General features: G+C 46.8%; 1 protein-coding gene across 4 annotated transcripts in view; it reads left to right on the top strand.

Annotated features, from left to right (window-relative positions):
- Positions 1-14,983, top strand: part of DAPK2 (death associated protein kinase 2) — a 106,927-nt gene that overhangs the window by 71,287 nt on the left and 20,657 nt on the right. For all 4 annotated transcript variants that reach the window (XM_032480977.1, XM_032480980.1, XM_032480978.1 and 1 more), the window contains exon 5: positions 11,383-11,512. In XM_032480977.1, coding sequence (XP_032336868.1) covers positions 11,383-11,512 — 130 coding nt within the window. The remainder of the gene's footprint in view (positions 1-11,382; positions 11,513-14,983) is intronic.

Here is a 14,983-nt window from a genome sequence, read left to right on the forward strand (position 1 = left end):
AGGGAGACACAGGGTGTGGGAGTTTAGGCAAGGAGCTTGAACTTTACCCTGAGGGATACTGGAGCCAGATGAGCAGGGAGGTGAGGCTGGCAGATGTGTGATTCAGAAGGATCCCTCTGACTGGGAGGATGGGTAGATTGGGGCAGTAATCTGGGTGGGACGTGGTAAGTGCCAACCTAATTTGAGGAGGGGATGGATTCAAGATCTTTCACAGAGGTTGATCTGAGGATTGATTAGGCACCTGATTAGATGTGGGAGATGAGGAGAAGGGGAGAGTCCAGGATGACACCCAGCTCTGGCTTGTGAGACTGGCCCAGGGAGGGTCTGGTGTGCCTGTGGTCTCAGGGCTGCACCAGTGCGGGGGCTCACATCCTGCATGTAGATCCCATCCCAGCTCTTACTCTGTCATGCAGGGTGACCTGCTATGAGTGTCCCCTCCTTAGGCCAGTTGTCACAGTATTTTGAATTCCTCCAATAGAAGACGTCTTGCAGAGTCTCACTCGGGTGTCACAGGGTAAAAGTTGGGGTCTCCAAGGAGGGTGTGGCCTGGGCAGACCTTTGGACCGCAGGGTGGTAATACACCAAGCAGGGAATGGGCTACCTGGATTGCTCCTGTGTCTCCCTTCCTGGTAATGCTGTGGACAGTTAGCTTCTTTCCTGTATCTTTGCTGGTCCAGGATGCTAGCCTCAGACTGAGCTCCTTTGTCTTTTCTCTCATGGAGCTGGTGGAGGCAGCAGTGTGGAGTCCTCCAGGCCCTGATGACTACAGTTCGTGCTTCTGTGGCAGCAGGCTGCGGCGGGGGGGGGGGGGGGGGTGCCAACTCCGGGTGAGCCAGCTCAGGGTTAGACCCTCACTCTACTGTATACCAGGAAGCAGCTGAACCTCAGTTTTTCAGCTTCAGTAATGATAATAATACTTGTCTGAGTTGTAAGAATGAGAGAGAAGCAGCGTGAAATGCTGGGTACCGCATAAGTGCTATGTGATGGCAGCCGGTAGTGTCATTTCCCCTCCCAGAGAAAAGGGGAACACAGCTCCTCTTAGGGGAGAGGAGGAGGAGGAAGAGAAAACACAACTCTTGTTGCACAGTGTTTTGGGCCCGGTGGATGAGGAAAACAAAGGCTGCTAGTGCACAATTCTAAGTTGCCCAGAAGAGAGCTGAGATGGGTTGCTACGTAGGCTGCTGGTGGGGGATCTTGTCTGGCTCCTGGGCTCAGTCTGGACATTTTCCACAACCAGGAGACAGTCTGGGTTTCCCCTGGGTGCGTGTAGGGTGGGGACGCAGCTAACCCTCACCCGGCCTCGTATCCTTAGAGTGGTGTGGACTCAGCCTTCCAACTCCCCGACTGATGGGTCTCTTGGCCCAGGCCCAGCTGGGCAAGTTCGGGGAGTGCCGAGTCGCTGGAGCTCAGAGGGATTACCTCATGATTGGCTAGACACTTCCTGGAGCCAGCATGTGGGTACGTGTTCCCCCGGCTGGAACTTCCTGCCAGCTGGAGGGGATCAGGCAGAAGGTCCAGCTGGTAGCTTAGAGGGGCCTTCTTGGTTCCATGTTGTTTCCCACCATATGAAAGTCATTTTATACCGATACGTTTCTCTTTCTGATTTCCCTTCTCCACGAGGGGCCTCCGCTTTCCTCTCCCCTTGTGTTCTGTGACTCCTGGCCAAGTGAGTCAGGCTAGCTTGGCTGCCCCATGAACGCAGCCACCACGTTATCTCCATGGCCCTGCTCATGACCTGTTGCCCACCCTCACCTTCCCGCTGGGAGGAGCAGGTGATGGAGGAGGGTCAGCCCTCTGGCCTGCCTTAGGACCAGGAATGACCTCTCCTCCTACGTCAGCCATTGTGCTAGTGATGAGTAGTGAGGCTCTGTCCCTGCCTACAACATGCTCCCAGCCCGGGGGCAGAGAGCAGATGAGCAGACAAATTAATGTACAGCAGTCTTGGTAAGAACAGATCACAGCATGCTGTTTGCTCAAAAATCTGTGATGGATCCTTGTCACCCATAGGATAAGTGAACCCATTCTCAGCATGGTGTTCAGCTCTTTTCCTACACTGCCTGAGCCCCGAATCTGGCCTCATCCACCTTTCCTCTCTGCCAAACACTAGCCCCACGCAACAAGACGACAGATACGTGTCCTGGCCCTTCTTCTCCTCTGTTCATGCCGTTCGCATCCAAGAAGCTACTAGTCTTCCTTTTCTTTGCCCATGGGCTTCCTGTTCATCCTCCAGGCCCAGCAGAAATGCCATTTCCCCGGGAAGCCCTTCCCATGCCTGCCACCTCCCAAAGCATAGCTGAGAACGAATCTGCTCCTCGCTTCTCGCCCTTTGTGCAGACTTCTGCTGAGAGCATTTATCACCGTGCATTACTTTCTGCCCTTGTATCTAGCCAGTGCCTGACACCTGAGTTACGCAATATAGAGTGAGTGAATGAATGAATGAATGAATGAATGCCTTAGGAAGACAAATGCACACATGGATGGCAAAGTCCCTTTCATGTCATGTGGAAAAGGCAAAAGAGGTTGCAGGCAGACTTCAATTCAGTTATATGGCATTTATTGAGGAACTGTTGTATCATGGGGTAGACTGACAAACAACAGTGTGACATGGTACCTGCCTTCCAGGGGCCCACCATCTCCTGGGCAATGGCCACAGTGAGACAGGTAGTGAGGCCATCTGAAATAAAAGCTAATCATGACTGTCACCAAGAAACGCTCACTTCCAGTGGACAAGCGCTCTGCCCCAGCAGAATGAATACCATCCCGTGTGTGTTGTAAATTCCCCACAGACAGGCCCACTGGTGTGGGGAGGTGGGGTGGTACAGGCAGATGCTGTTGCTCTGTATTTCCATAAATGGGAGTGACATGGGGGCTGACGGCCCCTCAGTGCTGGGCTGCACCCCAGTGTGCCTTCTTCCAGGCCTTCTGGAGGACGGATACCAGGAAATGGGGCTCAGCACCACCCAGGAACCTCAGCCATGTATGTGACCTCAACACAAATAAAGGCTTTGTGGTTTTGTGTTCATTTTGGATTTGGGAGTTTCTCCTCTGAGTATGGGTGTGTCTCCCCCACCCTTCCCCAAATCCAACTTGAGATGTCAGAAATGGAAGGTAGTCGTCAGGTCTGCTTGATACTTTAAGCAGAAGGAATATTCTGTGAGAACTGAATGAAATTGTATGCGAGCCAGGAAGCCAGAACTGTGATGGGGGTTTTGGATTTATATAAATAGTGTTAAGAGGAGTGAATTTCTGAGCAGGATACGCCAAAGATCCAAATTCCTCTATGCCCTGATCATCGTTTGAGCTGTTCTTATGTTCATGATGTGATGGGGTCTGCTCATCAAGCTTTCATAAGGATGATACTAATGACACTTTAAATGTCCGTGGTACTTTCTAGAATACAGCGTGCTTACACATCTGTCCTTTCATTTGATCCTCACAGCCACCCACTGAGGTACAAGATATTGTCACTTTTTTTACACATAAGGCAATTGAGATTCAGAGTGGTTAAGTAACTTGTCCAAGACCACGCAGGTATTAAATGACAGGGGTTGCACTTGAACTTAGCCAGTGAGGAAACACTAAGCAAAGCTGAGCGTCACCAGCTTTTATTTCACCAGAGTCTAACAGTGCAGGTTTCTTACCTCCTTGGGTCATGCCTTTTATACACAGTTAATCCAAAGGTCTGTACTGTGCCGTAAATTTATCCTTGGTAGTTAATTTCCCATCTGGGCACATTTTTTTTCTTTCTACTAAGTTATTCCTCATACTTAAAAAGTTAATTTGTGTTCTATTAAGTACTATAAAATGTGCATGTGTTCGAAAGTAGAACTTACGAGAGTGAGCTGATTTCTGTTCTAAAACCTTGGAGCATGAAATAGAAGTGAGACTTGGCAGATCTGACTGTCAGGATAGGTTAGAGTGAGATTATAAAGGTTCAGGGTAGACTGAGAAGTTTGTACAGGCAGTCACAGCCATGGAAGACTTTTTCCCCTCAAAATTTCTTATGAAAACATTTCAAAACATTTAAAGAAATTGAAGAAGAATACAATGGACACCATTATATCCTCCCTCTAGATTCAACATTTGGCCATGTTTGCTTTACCTCCTTCTCTCTTTAAAAAAGAAAAAAAAATTACATTTATATAGATAGCATTTTATATATCTATATACACACATATATGTATATATAAATACACAGATACATACACAGGTGTATATGTATAAATATATGTGATTTTTAATTAAAAATATATTTAAAATAAAAAATATTTTTAAATAAAAATATATTTAAATAAAAATTTAAAAATAAATATTAAAAATATATGCAATTTAAAAAATTATAGTGTAATTTGAAAGAAAACTGTAGCATCCTGACCCTTCAGTATGCATCCGCCAAGAGTAAGGTTGGTCTCCTACCAACCCACAGCGCCATTATCACACTTAAGAAAATTGACAATAATTTATGGAAGACCTTTAACTGGTGAAGAAACATTATTCTATTTCTGATTTAGAAAGAAAATTCTCTGGCAGGGACAGAGAATGGATGGGAGAGAGCAGGCCAGTTGGTGGTAATGATAAGAATGTGGGAAAGAATAGATAAACAAGATTATACTGTATAGCACAGGGAAATATATACAAGATCTTGTGGTAGCTCATAGCGAACAAAAAAGTGACGATGAATATATATATATGTTCATGTATAACTGAAAAATTGTGCTCTACACTAGAATTTGACACAACATTGTAAAATGACTATTACTCAATAAAAAAAGGTAAAGAATATTAAAAAAAAAGCAGTACATTGCTTATTTGTAATCATATAGAATGGAGTAGATCTATGTAAATTAAACATTAAATTAAGAGAAAAAAAAAGAACGTGGGAAAGAGATGAAACGAAGTTTCCTCATAAACATTGCTTAAAGGAAGTTGATGGTCGTTTATGCAATTATGAAAAGAAATAACTCCTAGAAAATACAGAAACATACACAGAAGTTACCCATAGACTTTCTACTGCAAAACAACCATTATTAACATTTGGTGTATTTTCTTCAGCTTTTTATGAACAGGTTTTGTGTGTGTGTGTGTGTGTTCTAAGGTATTTCTAACTATCCTACGTGTACAATTTTCTCTCCTGCTGTTTTCACTGTACAGCCTGACATGTACTCTGTAGTGATTTACTTTGCTCTTGAGACTTTTATACAAGTTGTTCCTGAATCCCTTACCCTCTCGATGTGTTCTGAGGGTAGATCTTGTTGTTTCCTGTACCTCACACCCAAAGTGTAGCCTGCGCCCCAGCCTCCGTGTGTGCCCCTCGGGCTCTTCATCTCAGCCACATGGGTCAGACTGGGAGCCCGGAGCCCTGGGAGGGTGTGCTGACTACTTTTGGGCCACCCTACGGTCACTCGAGGAGAGGTGAAGTGAGGACACACCTCTAAAATGGTTGAGGGAAGAAACAGACTGTGGCAAAAATTAAACTCTGGAGAGCCGTTATTAAAAGAGTTGAAATATAGGAGCTTTGAAATGGGGAGCATTAAACCAACCAGCTGATTCTCACAAGATACAGTAGGAGACCACATGGGAAGCGGAAAGAGGAGAGGATTGTGGTTCGAGCTTGCATTTGAGTCTTGCCTCTGCTGGGTGATGTTGGGGAGGTCGTGGCTCTGACCTATCCTTGCCTTGAAGATGGAGATAGCATTGCCCCCCACTTCCTCACACAGGAGTGGAGTGAGGGACCAGGGAGAGATCAGTGTTTCTGCAAGGACCCTACCAACTCTAAGACTCCTTGCAAGTGCTGCATGTGAATTTTAATGAGCCTCCCTATGAGGCCACATTCTCCCGATTCCTCTCTTTCCTCCAAAGGGATTCAGAAAGGGAGATGGGCATGGAAACAGCCCAAGGGGGAATGGATAAGGTGGTGCTCTCCAGCCAGCAGGCTGGGCAGATTCCGGGGTGGCCAGACACTGTGTGAGGTTGATGTAGGTGGGAGTAAACATCATGATCCCTATTTTACAGATGAGCAAATGAAGACAAAAATGCAGTGCCTTCCTCCTCTTTTGCCCTTATTCCCTTTCCCATTGCTATTAGGCTCTCAGGGCCCCTTGCTACTGCCAGCTGCCCATAGCCCTCCACTCTGGACCCCTGCCCAGGCCTGACCTCCGCTGAAGTATCATGTGTTTTTAACACTGTCCACAGGGGATTACAATGGGTAACTAGCTCAGATGGGGCCCCCAAAGCACAACTTGGGGTGATGACTGTAGCTGCCTCAGAGAGTGAGCATCAAATAAGATGGGCGTGAACACTTTGTAGACTAAGTACTGTAGGATTTGCTATGCGTGAAACCTCGGACTGGGTGCTTTTGGGGACACAGGACGAGCAGGAGAAGCAGGCCCTGCCCGCAGCAAGAGTGCACTCTAGCGGGGGAGGCAAGACCAATGCACAGAGCTCTTAGCAGTGGTCGGTGCTGCAGGTGAAGATGGCTGCATGGGTGTGGAGCTGGGAAAAGGAAGGAGGGCTGGGCTGGGCTGGGTATTCAGAGGTTGCTTCCTGGAGGAGATAGAATTTTGGCTGCGCCTGGAAGGGTAGGTAAGAGTTCAGTAGGCAGCTGATAAAAACCTTCATTCTGGGAAGGAGAGGCGTGATCAAGGAAGCAAGCATAGAGATGATGGTAACAGCTACCGGCCACTTGGTATGTCTTGTTTGAGCCTCTTAGTGACCCTCTTCAGGTAGGTTTTATTGTTATTCCTAATTGATAGGTGAGAAGCCCGAGGCTGAGAGAGGTTAAGTCACTTGCCAGTGTCACACGGCTTGTAAGTGGGAAAACTGGGGTTCTAACCCAGGTTCTAAGGCACTTAGTCATTATCTATGTTGGATTCCCTAAAAGCAGGTTGTGCCAGAGATGTGCATGCGACTGTGTTGGTTCATTCATTCATTTATCCAGGAAACCATTCCTGAGCACCTACCACAGTGCAGCCACTCTTAGGTGCTAGGGATGGAAGAGGGAGGCAAAGCCCTTTGTCCTCCCTTATGGGGATAGTGGGGAGAAGATGTGTAAGGGAGTGATTTTAATGCAGTTGGTCTCTGACAGAGGCATGTGCATGTAGCATGCAGGCCCTTGGGTGGAAACATCTAACTGTGTATGTTGGGAGAGAGAGTCACAGAAGATGTTCTAGTGGGGAAGTGTTGGAGCTGGGTGGTGAGGGGGGAAAAGGAGCTTGTCAGGAAGGTGTTCCAGCAGAGGGAACTGCAGTCTGGGGCGGGGTGATGAGGAGCTCACCCGGGATGTAGCAGAGGTGGGATGGCCTTGAATGCCAGATGAAGGGGTCTCTGGAGGTGGGGAGTGGCTGCTTGTGGTCCCATCTACAGTGTGCTGGGGGAGGGTTTACTGTAGCACCGTGGAAACCTGCCCACAGAGGCCCAGCAGCCAGCAGCCTTGCTTTCTCAGGTTGCCAAGCACTTCCTGGATAACCTGGGGCTGTGCTTGACATTTCCAGTGAAGGTTCCTAGGCAGCTTCCTTGTCCCTGTAGTGCAGACCTGGCTGGGCTGGTGCCCTGCTGAACTGAGCAGCCTCACCCGGTGATGGTGATGGGCAGGCCATGCAGGCAGCTGGGGAAGGCACTGGGCTGGGAGTCAGCAGACTTGGGCTCTGCTCTTTGCTCGGTGACCTTGGCAGTTTCTTGACCTCTCTGGGCAGCTCTGCAACACGAAGGGACTAAATGGTCTCTGAGGTCCCTTGCAGCCCCAACATTGCAAGTCTGGGGGTGAAACAGGGTGTGGGGAGGGAAGCAGAAGATGAGTGGAGGGGGGTGGGTCTGTGAAGGGCATGTTCTTCAGATCCAGCAGGGATTCAATCAAGTTCCCATGACTGTTTTCAGTGCTGCATCTCAGAATGGAGAGAACACACATAGCCACCCTGCTCTGAAATTTCGCTGGGCCCTGCTCCTTACGTGGACTATCTCTCTCAATCCTCAGAGCGCTGTGTACCTTGGTAGGCATTCCCATTGTACAGATGGAAACCAAGGCTCCTGAGAGGTCCAGGGCCTTTGCCCAGGTTTCACTGTGAGAGGTAGAGGTGGAATTTGAGCCCAGATCTGTCTGATGCTAAGGTCTGGTCTTTGGCACCTTACTGCGTAGTTCCCCCCGAGGCTGCCTTCGTCCTGCAGGGACTCAGATGTGCGGTACCTGGCCAGGAGGGATCACCCAACCTGGGTCTTGCCTGGAGGATCCGCTTCCGGTTGGCACCACAGCAGGCACCTCTGGCCAGGGCCACTGGGCTGCTAAAGGGCATGTTGGCCTCTCCCACAACTGCCTGCCTGGTGGGCTGAGCTGGGTGGCTTTGTTTTAACAGGTGGGGGCAGTTTCACCTCCTAGCAGCTGCTCCATGGGCCTCGGGCTGGGCAGTGGCAGCACCTACAGGAATGCGATCCCTCCTCCAGCTGTGCTTCGGAGGTGACGCCAGGTGTGTGGGTGAAGTAAATAAAGCTGGAGGAGGATGACAGGAGTGAGGGAGTGTGGATGGGCTCGTACCACCCCCAGAGGGCAGTCCGGATTGGCAGTCTGTTCTTCCTTCCTGACCTGGAGCCAGGAGACCTGAGCCTGTGCAGGTCCTGCCTTGGGGCCCAGACGAGTGGGAATTGGCCCAGTCAGCTCGGGAAGTTGTGCCACTTTGCAGTGACAGAGCCTAGAGCTTGAAGGGGCTTTGGATGTCATCCAGGGGACTGAGACCCAGAGAGAGGAAGTAGCCTGCTTAAGCTCACACAGCCGTGGTGGTGGAGCTGAAATTGGAATTTCCCAATACCCAAGGTTTTAAAAAAAATTTTTAACAAGTCTAGAACTCTACACTGATTTTAATATAGTATGAAAATAACTCATGTAGTCACCATTGGAAAAGGTATTCAACGTGATTAAATAATGTTTGAGCAAACTGATGTCACCTCCTTTAATACCAAAGCTTTAAACACAATTTTAGTCATTCTAAGGTGAAATTTTCCCTTAGATGTGTGACATGTATCACATATGCATATATGTAATTTCACCTTTTCTTGACGACACAGAGTCACAGTAATAGACAGTTATCAGAAGCTGATGTAACATAGTGCTGTCCTCTAAGCTGGGCTGGCTGTCCCTGCACTAACTAGTCTCATCAGTGAGTGCTCTTCATAGATTTTTCTGTCTCCTCCCTTTCAAGCCGTCATTTCTGAACTGCTAATATGCTATGAGCTAGGAAATCTATTCATCAAAATAGAGCTCTTTTCCACCACCCTACACCTTATTTTGATGGGACGAGGGGGAAGCAAAGAAGCTTTGACCAAACCCTTGGGGGAACTACTTCTTTGCTGCCCTCAGACTGCGCTTGGGACCCTCCTTGAGTCCCCATTCCCTCCTGACCCAGCGCTATAGCAGCCCTGCTGGGAGGTGTGCGCTCGGGCGCCCCTAGTGGTGGTGGACGGCGTCCACGGTGCAGAAAGGGAAGAACTGTTGGCTCCCAATTCTTTCAGCTCACAACGGCAAATTTTTATGAAACATGCAAGATGCAAGACACCATAGGGGATGCCAGGCACTTTAAAACTGATTCAAATTTTACCACCCAGGAAAGCTGCATCACAATCCGAGAGACAGCCTGCAACTAGGGCCACTCCCTCGTAAACATGGTCAGCGCTGAGGGTGTTAGAGCAGGAGGTCAGGGGCTGCTTCACTGAAAAGTAAGAGGATACAAGGAGGCAGAGATGGAGGATAGGCTCTAAAAGTGTGGAGAAGAGTAGAAAAGGCATTCTAGGGAAGAGGAAGAGCCAGAATAAGGATGGAAGGGAGCCGTCGCTCTGGGCTTGGTTATGCCCACCCTGGGGGAATAGAGGACGGGTGTAGGCAAGTGATGGGCAGTGAGGCTGGAAAGGTAGCCTTGGGATGGAGATTGAGCAGAAGGCTTTCCAGGTAGAGCAGATGATGAGAGCCAAGGTGCAAGCTGGGAAATTCTTCAGTACTTTGAGGAACAGGGACATTCAATTTTCTTAAACATTTATTTGTTTATTTAGCTATCTATTTAAAACCACTTTATTGAAATATACCATATAGCCTACAATTCACCCATTCAAAGCACACAGTTTACAAAATTGTACAACTAACACCACAATCAATTTTAGAAAATTTTCATCATCCTAAAAAGAAACCCAGTATCCATTAGCAGTCACTCCCCTTTCCCCTAGTGCGAGGCAATGACGCATCTCCTTTCTGTTTCGGCATTTGCCTATTCTGATGTCTTACATCAATGGAATTGTATAATCTGCAGTCTTTGGTGACTGACCTTCTGCTTACCATGATGTTTTCAAGGTCCATCCATGCTGTAGTCAGTATCAGTACGTCATCACTTTTCATTTTCTTCTTTGCCTTCCTTCCTTCCTATGGCTGAATAGCATCCCGCTGTATGGATGTACCACATTTTGTTTATCTGCTCATCAGTTGATGGCCATTTGTGTTGCTTCTGCTTTGGGACTATTCTGAATATGCTGCCATGAACATTTGTGTACCAGTTTTTGTGTGGATGTATGTTTTCAAGACAGTCCATCTTGAGTTGTGTCTAAGATAGTCCTGGTGGGGACGGGAGGAAAGATGAGTCAGAGGGACCTGCTTACCCACTGTGTGTTGAGCGGTGAGGTGGGAGTGAGAAGGGTAGGCTCAGGGTCCTGTTCTAGCCCCACTGGGAGTCTCACTGTCACCCCCATCGACCCTCATTGTTATGTCAGATCTGACAGCTGTTTGCTGGGCTGGAAATAGCCTGGGAGACTGGTGTTTTCCCCGGAAATCAGGTGCTTTTTTTCCTGTGTCCCACTGAGGGCCAAAATTAGTTAAGCAGATAGAGAAGTAGGAGCCACACTGTTAGTCTAGAAGAGGGAAGTGTTGTCAACAGGAAGCTGGCCAGCTCAGGGAAGGAGGTGGTCAGGAAGATGAAGGTCAATAAGCCAAGTGCAAAGCAGGACTGAGTTGCAGTGCCCCTCCCCCAGCACACACACACACAGAGGGGCGGTGGTTTTGTTTAAAGGAAATGCTGCAAGTATATCCCTGGCCCCATTTGACAGATGGGGAAACAGAGGCACTGCATTAAAGGGATCTGCCATTCAGAGACAGAAGCAGGATTAAAGCTGGAGTCTTTGGTTCTGCTGTCAGCAGCAGGGTTGGTAAAACCCAGGCCTTGCCCTCAGCGCTGTGGCTGTTTTTGAGTTCACAGAAGATCGAGGACACAAAAACAAGAAAGGGTTTATGCTGTTTTGGTCTCCTAAAAAAGAACACTCAACCCCACCCCAACTCCAAAGTGAAAACACAAAACAGGGCTTTAATTACCATCTTTTTTTTTTTATCCCTTTCCCTTCCTTTCTTTTTTTACTCTCCAGCCAGAAAACATTATGTTGTTGGACAAGAATATTCCCATTCCACACATCAAGCTGATTGACTTTGGCCTGGCTCATGAAATAGAAGATGGAGTTGAATTTAAGAACATTTTTGGGACGCCAGAATTTGTTGGTGAGTTTTAAGCCTATTTCTTTCCCAGCTGAGAACCGGGGATCAAAAGGTGGAGAAATCCCAGGAGCAAATTCTGTATCTGGGGCTGTGGCCTCTGGGCTAAGAGATGCTGCCTTGGAGACCCCCTGGGAACCTAATGGGTGGGGAAGGAAACGTCTTGCTGGCCTCTGGGTGCGGGTCCCGGAAGAAAAGGTTGAGTTTGTGGGAATCCAAAGGGTGATGTAATTTTAAATCTTCACAGTCAGCTCATCTAAGAGCAGGAAGTAGGGCCAGCTCTGGGAGGGCCCCACAGACCCCTCCGGCAGGAAAACCTTGCTGTGTACCAGGCATTCTGCCTGGTGCTCTGTAGGCATTGTCTCAGCCAATCCTCATACAATCTCACAAAGCAGATTTAAAATATTTTCTTCATCAAGTGCCTTGTTTAAGGCGAAACAACTAGTAGGTGGTAAAGCAGAGATTCAAAATACAGATACATCCAACAGTGTGTGCTCTTTCCATTACATGGGGTTGTCTCTTTAAGAAGACCTTGCCCCCAAGGAGCTTACGATTTAGTTGTGGAAACACGGGTCAAACCATCAAATCAGAGTGCTGGAAGGATCTTTCCAGAGCATCTGGTCTAGTTTAACAAATGTGGAATTGGAGAGCCAGAGGTTTTTAGTTACGGTCCACCAATGGTTATTCTCCATCTACTGTATAACATATTAAGTCCTGGGGACACAAGGATGGTCAGGGGACACACTCAGAATGACACCCAAAGTCACACAGTGAGTTGGTGGCAGAGTCAACTTGAACCTGGGGTACAGATATCTGGTCTCAAACTTTGTCCAAGATAGCAGTTGCTGCTCACCATTCACATATGTTATAAAAATATGTATGTTTATCTAGTTAAGTTCATATGAAGTGTTGAATAATAATGAATGATTCAACTAGAAATTCGGGGAAGTAATGGAAGAGGTGTCACAGGACAGGATGTGGTTAATTGTAAAGCAAGTGATACAGTCAGCTCTGAAAGACTGTTCCGAAAAGATATCCACTCTTGCAAAGTCAGTGGAATCAGTCATGGCCTTGAGTGGTGAGGGACAAAGTGCTGGTGGGAGAAGTGTCGGCGGGGCAGGGAGGAGCTAGGACAGAGGAGGTGCACATCCTGAGTTCAGAGGTACCCTAGCAGCGATGTCGGGCCAGAATGAGTGCATTTATTGAGAGAAAACTCACTGCCCCCTGTAGATGGAGCAAGGGGTTCACACAGGCTGGCTGTGTGAGTGGCATACTGATGGGTGGGGCCAGACCGTGGAGGGTTTTGCCCAGTGGTATACTGGTAAATGTGTAACAACCAGGTCTCAAAACAAAACATAACCCTAATTTCTAGCATTTGCCAATTTCAAGCTACCACCATGTTGCCCCTGAATTCAGAGTTCGGAGGAGGTGCCTACAGTTGACTCTCAAGGGCCAGTGTGACCCAACTCCAGCCCAGAAATGGTTTTGTTTGCACCTGGCAGATACAGAGTGTGGCTTCTCTAAGCTCCTGCCCGAATTATGATGGCTTGCTTTTCCCAAGACCCTTGAAAACAGGTTATAACCACTTTTCCCATTTCCCACCAATCTTTGAAATTTTCACCTGAGACCAGGGTTAAAAGTTAGTGTCAGCTTCCAAGAGTGTGGACGACCAGGTCTTGCAAAACTGGACTCTTGAGAAAAATGTTCTTCTAAATGTAATTCTGAACTCATAGGAAATAAGATAAATCTTTTAGTATCTCCTTCAGCATCAACCTGTTCTACCCGCAAAAGCTAGTGAAATGAACTTAGGGCTGGAGCTATGAGCAGCAAGGATATTCAGTAGGAGGACCTCCCCTAAAGGCAAGTGCACATATCAGCATCAGCATTTTACTCAGAGACTAGCAAGGTTTAGATGCTGAAGGACATAGGATATTGAAATTATCAGATGTTGATTATAAAATAAGTGGAATGTATATAGAAATAAAAGGTAGACTCACAAGAATGAAAAAGCAACAAGACTCAAAAATGACAAGGCAAATTTTTATGTATGTGTTTTTTTGTGGGGAGGATAATTATGTTTATTTTAAGGGAGGTACTGGGGATTGAACCTATGACCTCATGCCTGCTAGGCATGTGCTCTGTCACTGAGCTACACCCTCCCCTGACAAGGCAAATTTTTAAGCGAGCCAGATAGAACTTTAAGAAGTTCAGTATATACTCCTAGAATTTAAAACTCAATGGCTGGGCCAAATAGCAGCTTATATATGGCTGAGGAGATAATTCAATAATTGAAAGACTGACCTGGAAAAAACTAGAATACCTCTGAGTGAAAAAGACATAGAAATATTAAAGAGAGGAAAAGTGAAATAAAGTTAAAGAAAAGGAACCTAATGTAGGTCTATTTGGAATCCTGCAGGAAGGAGTAGACAATAGAAGAGTAATATCTGAAGAGATTGGGTGACAATTTTTGTTCTTCATGTAAAAACATGCATCCCCAGATGTTGCAGAAAAATGTGTTACAGCTCGGTCTTACAGCTCAATTGTGACAGCAACCTGGATCCAGGTGATACACCAAGCAGTACTCAGATAGTTGGAAAAGTCAGATAGTTGGAGAATTCAGGTTTATTACTCCAGCAGGCCCAGAGGAGTTAACACTTCAAGCTCTGGAGCCCGGCTGTAGGTTTACACAGGCCTTTTATAGGCTGCCAGTTTTACACTTTGCAACATCATATGCAGATTAAGTATAACAGAAGTTGACCAACCAGGAACAAGCTTTGTAGAACTAGACCAATCAGGAGTGAGCTCCATGCAAATGAAGTACTACAAATGGACCAATCAGAAGTTAGGAAAGTGGACCAATCAGAAATGAGAGTAATAACCAATCAGGAGTGAAGGAAATAACCAATCAGAAGTGAGCTCAGGGAACCAATAGAATTCTAGGTGTAAGTTAGCCGCTTTAAAGGCAAAAAGTGAGATAGAGGCTGTGGGCCTGGGAACGGGACAGTGCTGGGAAGAGAGCAGTGGCCCTGCCTAAGGGTCCTGCCAGTCTTTTTATGGGGCTTCCTGCCTCACAGATACAGAAAGAACAATGTAGAAGAGAAAATGCATACCTAGACACATCACAGTTAAACTTTAGGGCACCAGAGACAAAGAGAAGATCTTAAAAAGCAGCCAGAGAGAAGACAGATTACCTACAAAAAATAAAAAATAAACAAAAACAATAGTTGGACAGACAGCATACTTCTCACAACAACAATGGGAGCCAGTGTCCAATAGAAGATTATCTCCAAAAAGCTGAGGGAAAATTTAAAAACCCTTAATTGCGTACCAAGGAAAATTATGTTTCAAGAATGAGAGTAAAAATTTCAGGAAAAACAAAGCAAAAACCCAAAACCCCAAAGAACAAAGAACAACAACAAAAAAGACAAAATAATAAAAACAGCTAACCTCCAGCAGACCTTCCTTAATGGAACTTCT

Source organism: Camelus ferus, chromosome 6 (genome assembly GCF_009834535.1).
Source record: "Camelus ferus isolate YT-003-E chromosome 6, BCGSAC_Cfer_1.0, whole genome shotgun sequence".
Taxonomy (NCBI): Eukaryota; Metazoa; Chordata; class Mammalia; order Artiodactyla; family Camelidae; genus Camelus; species Camelus ferus.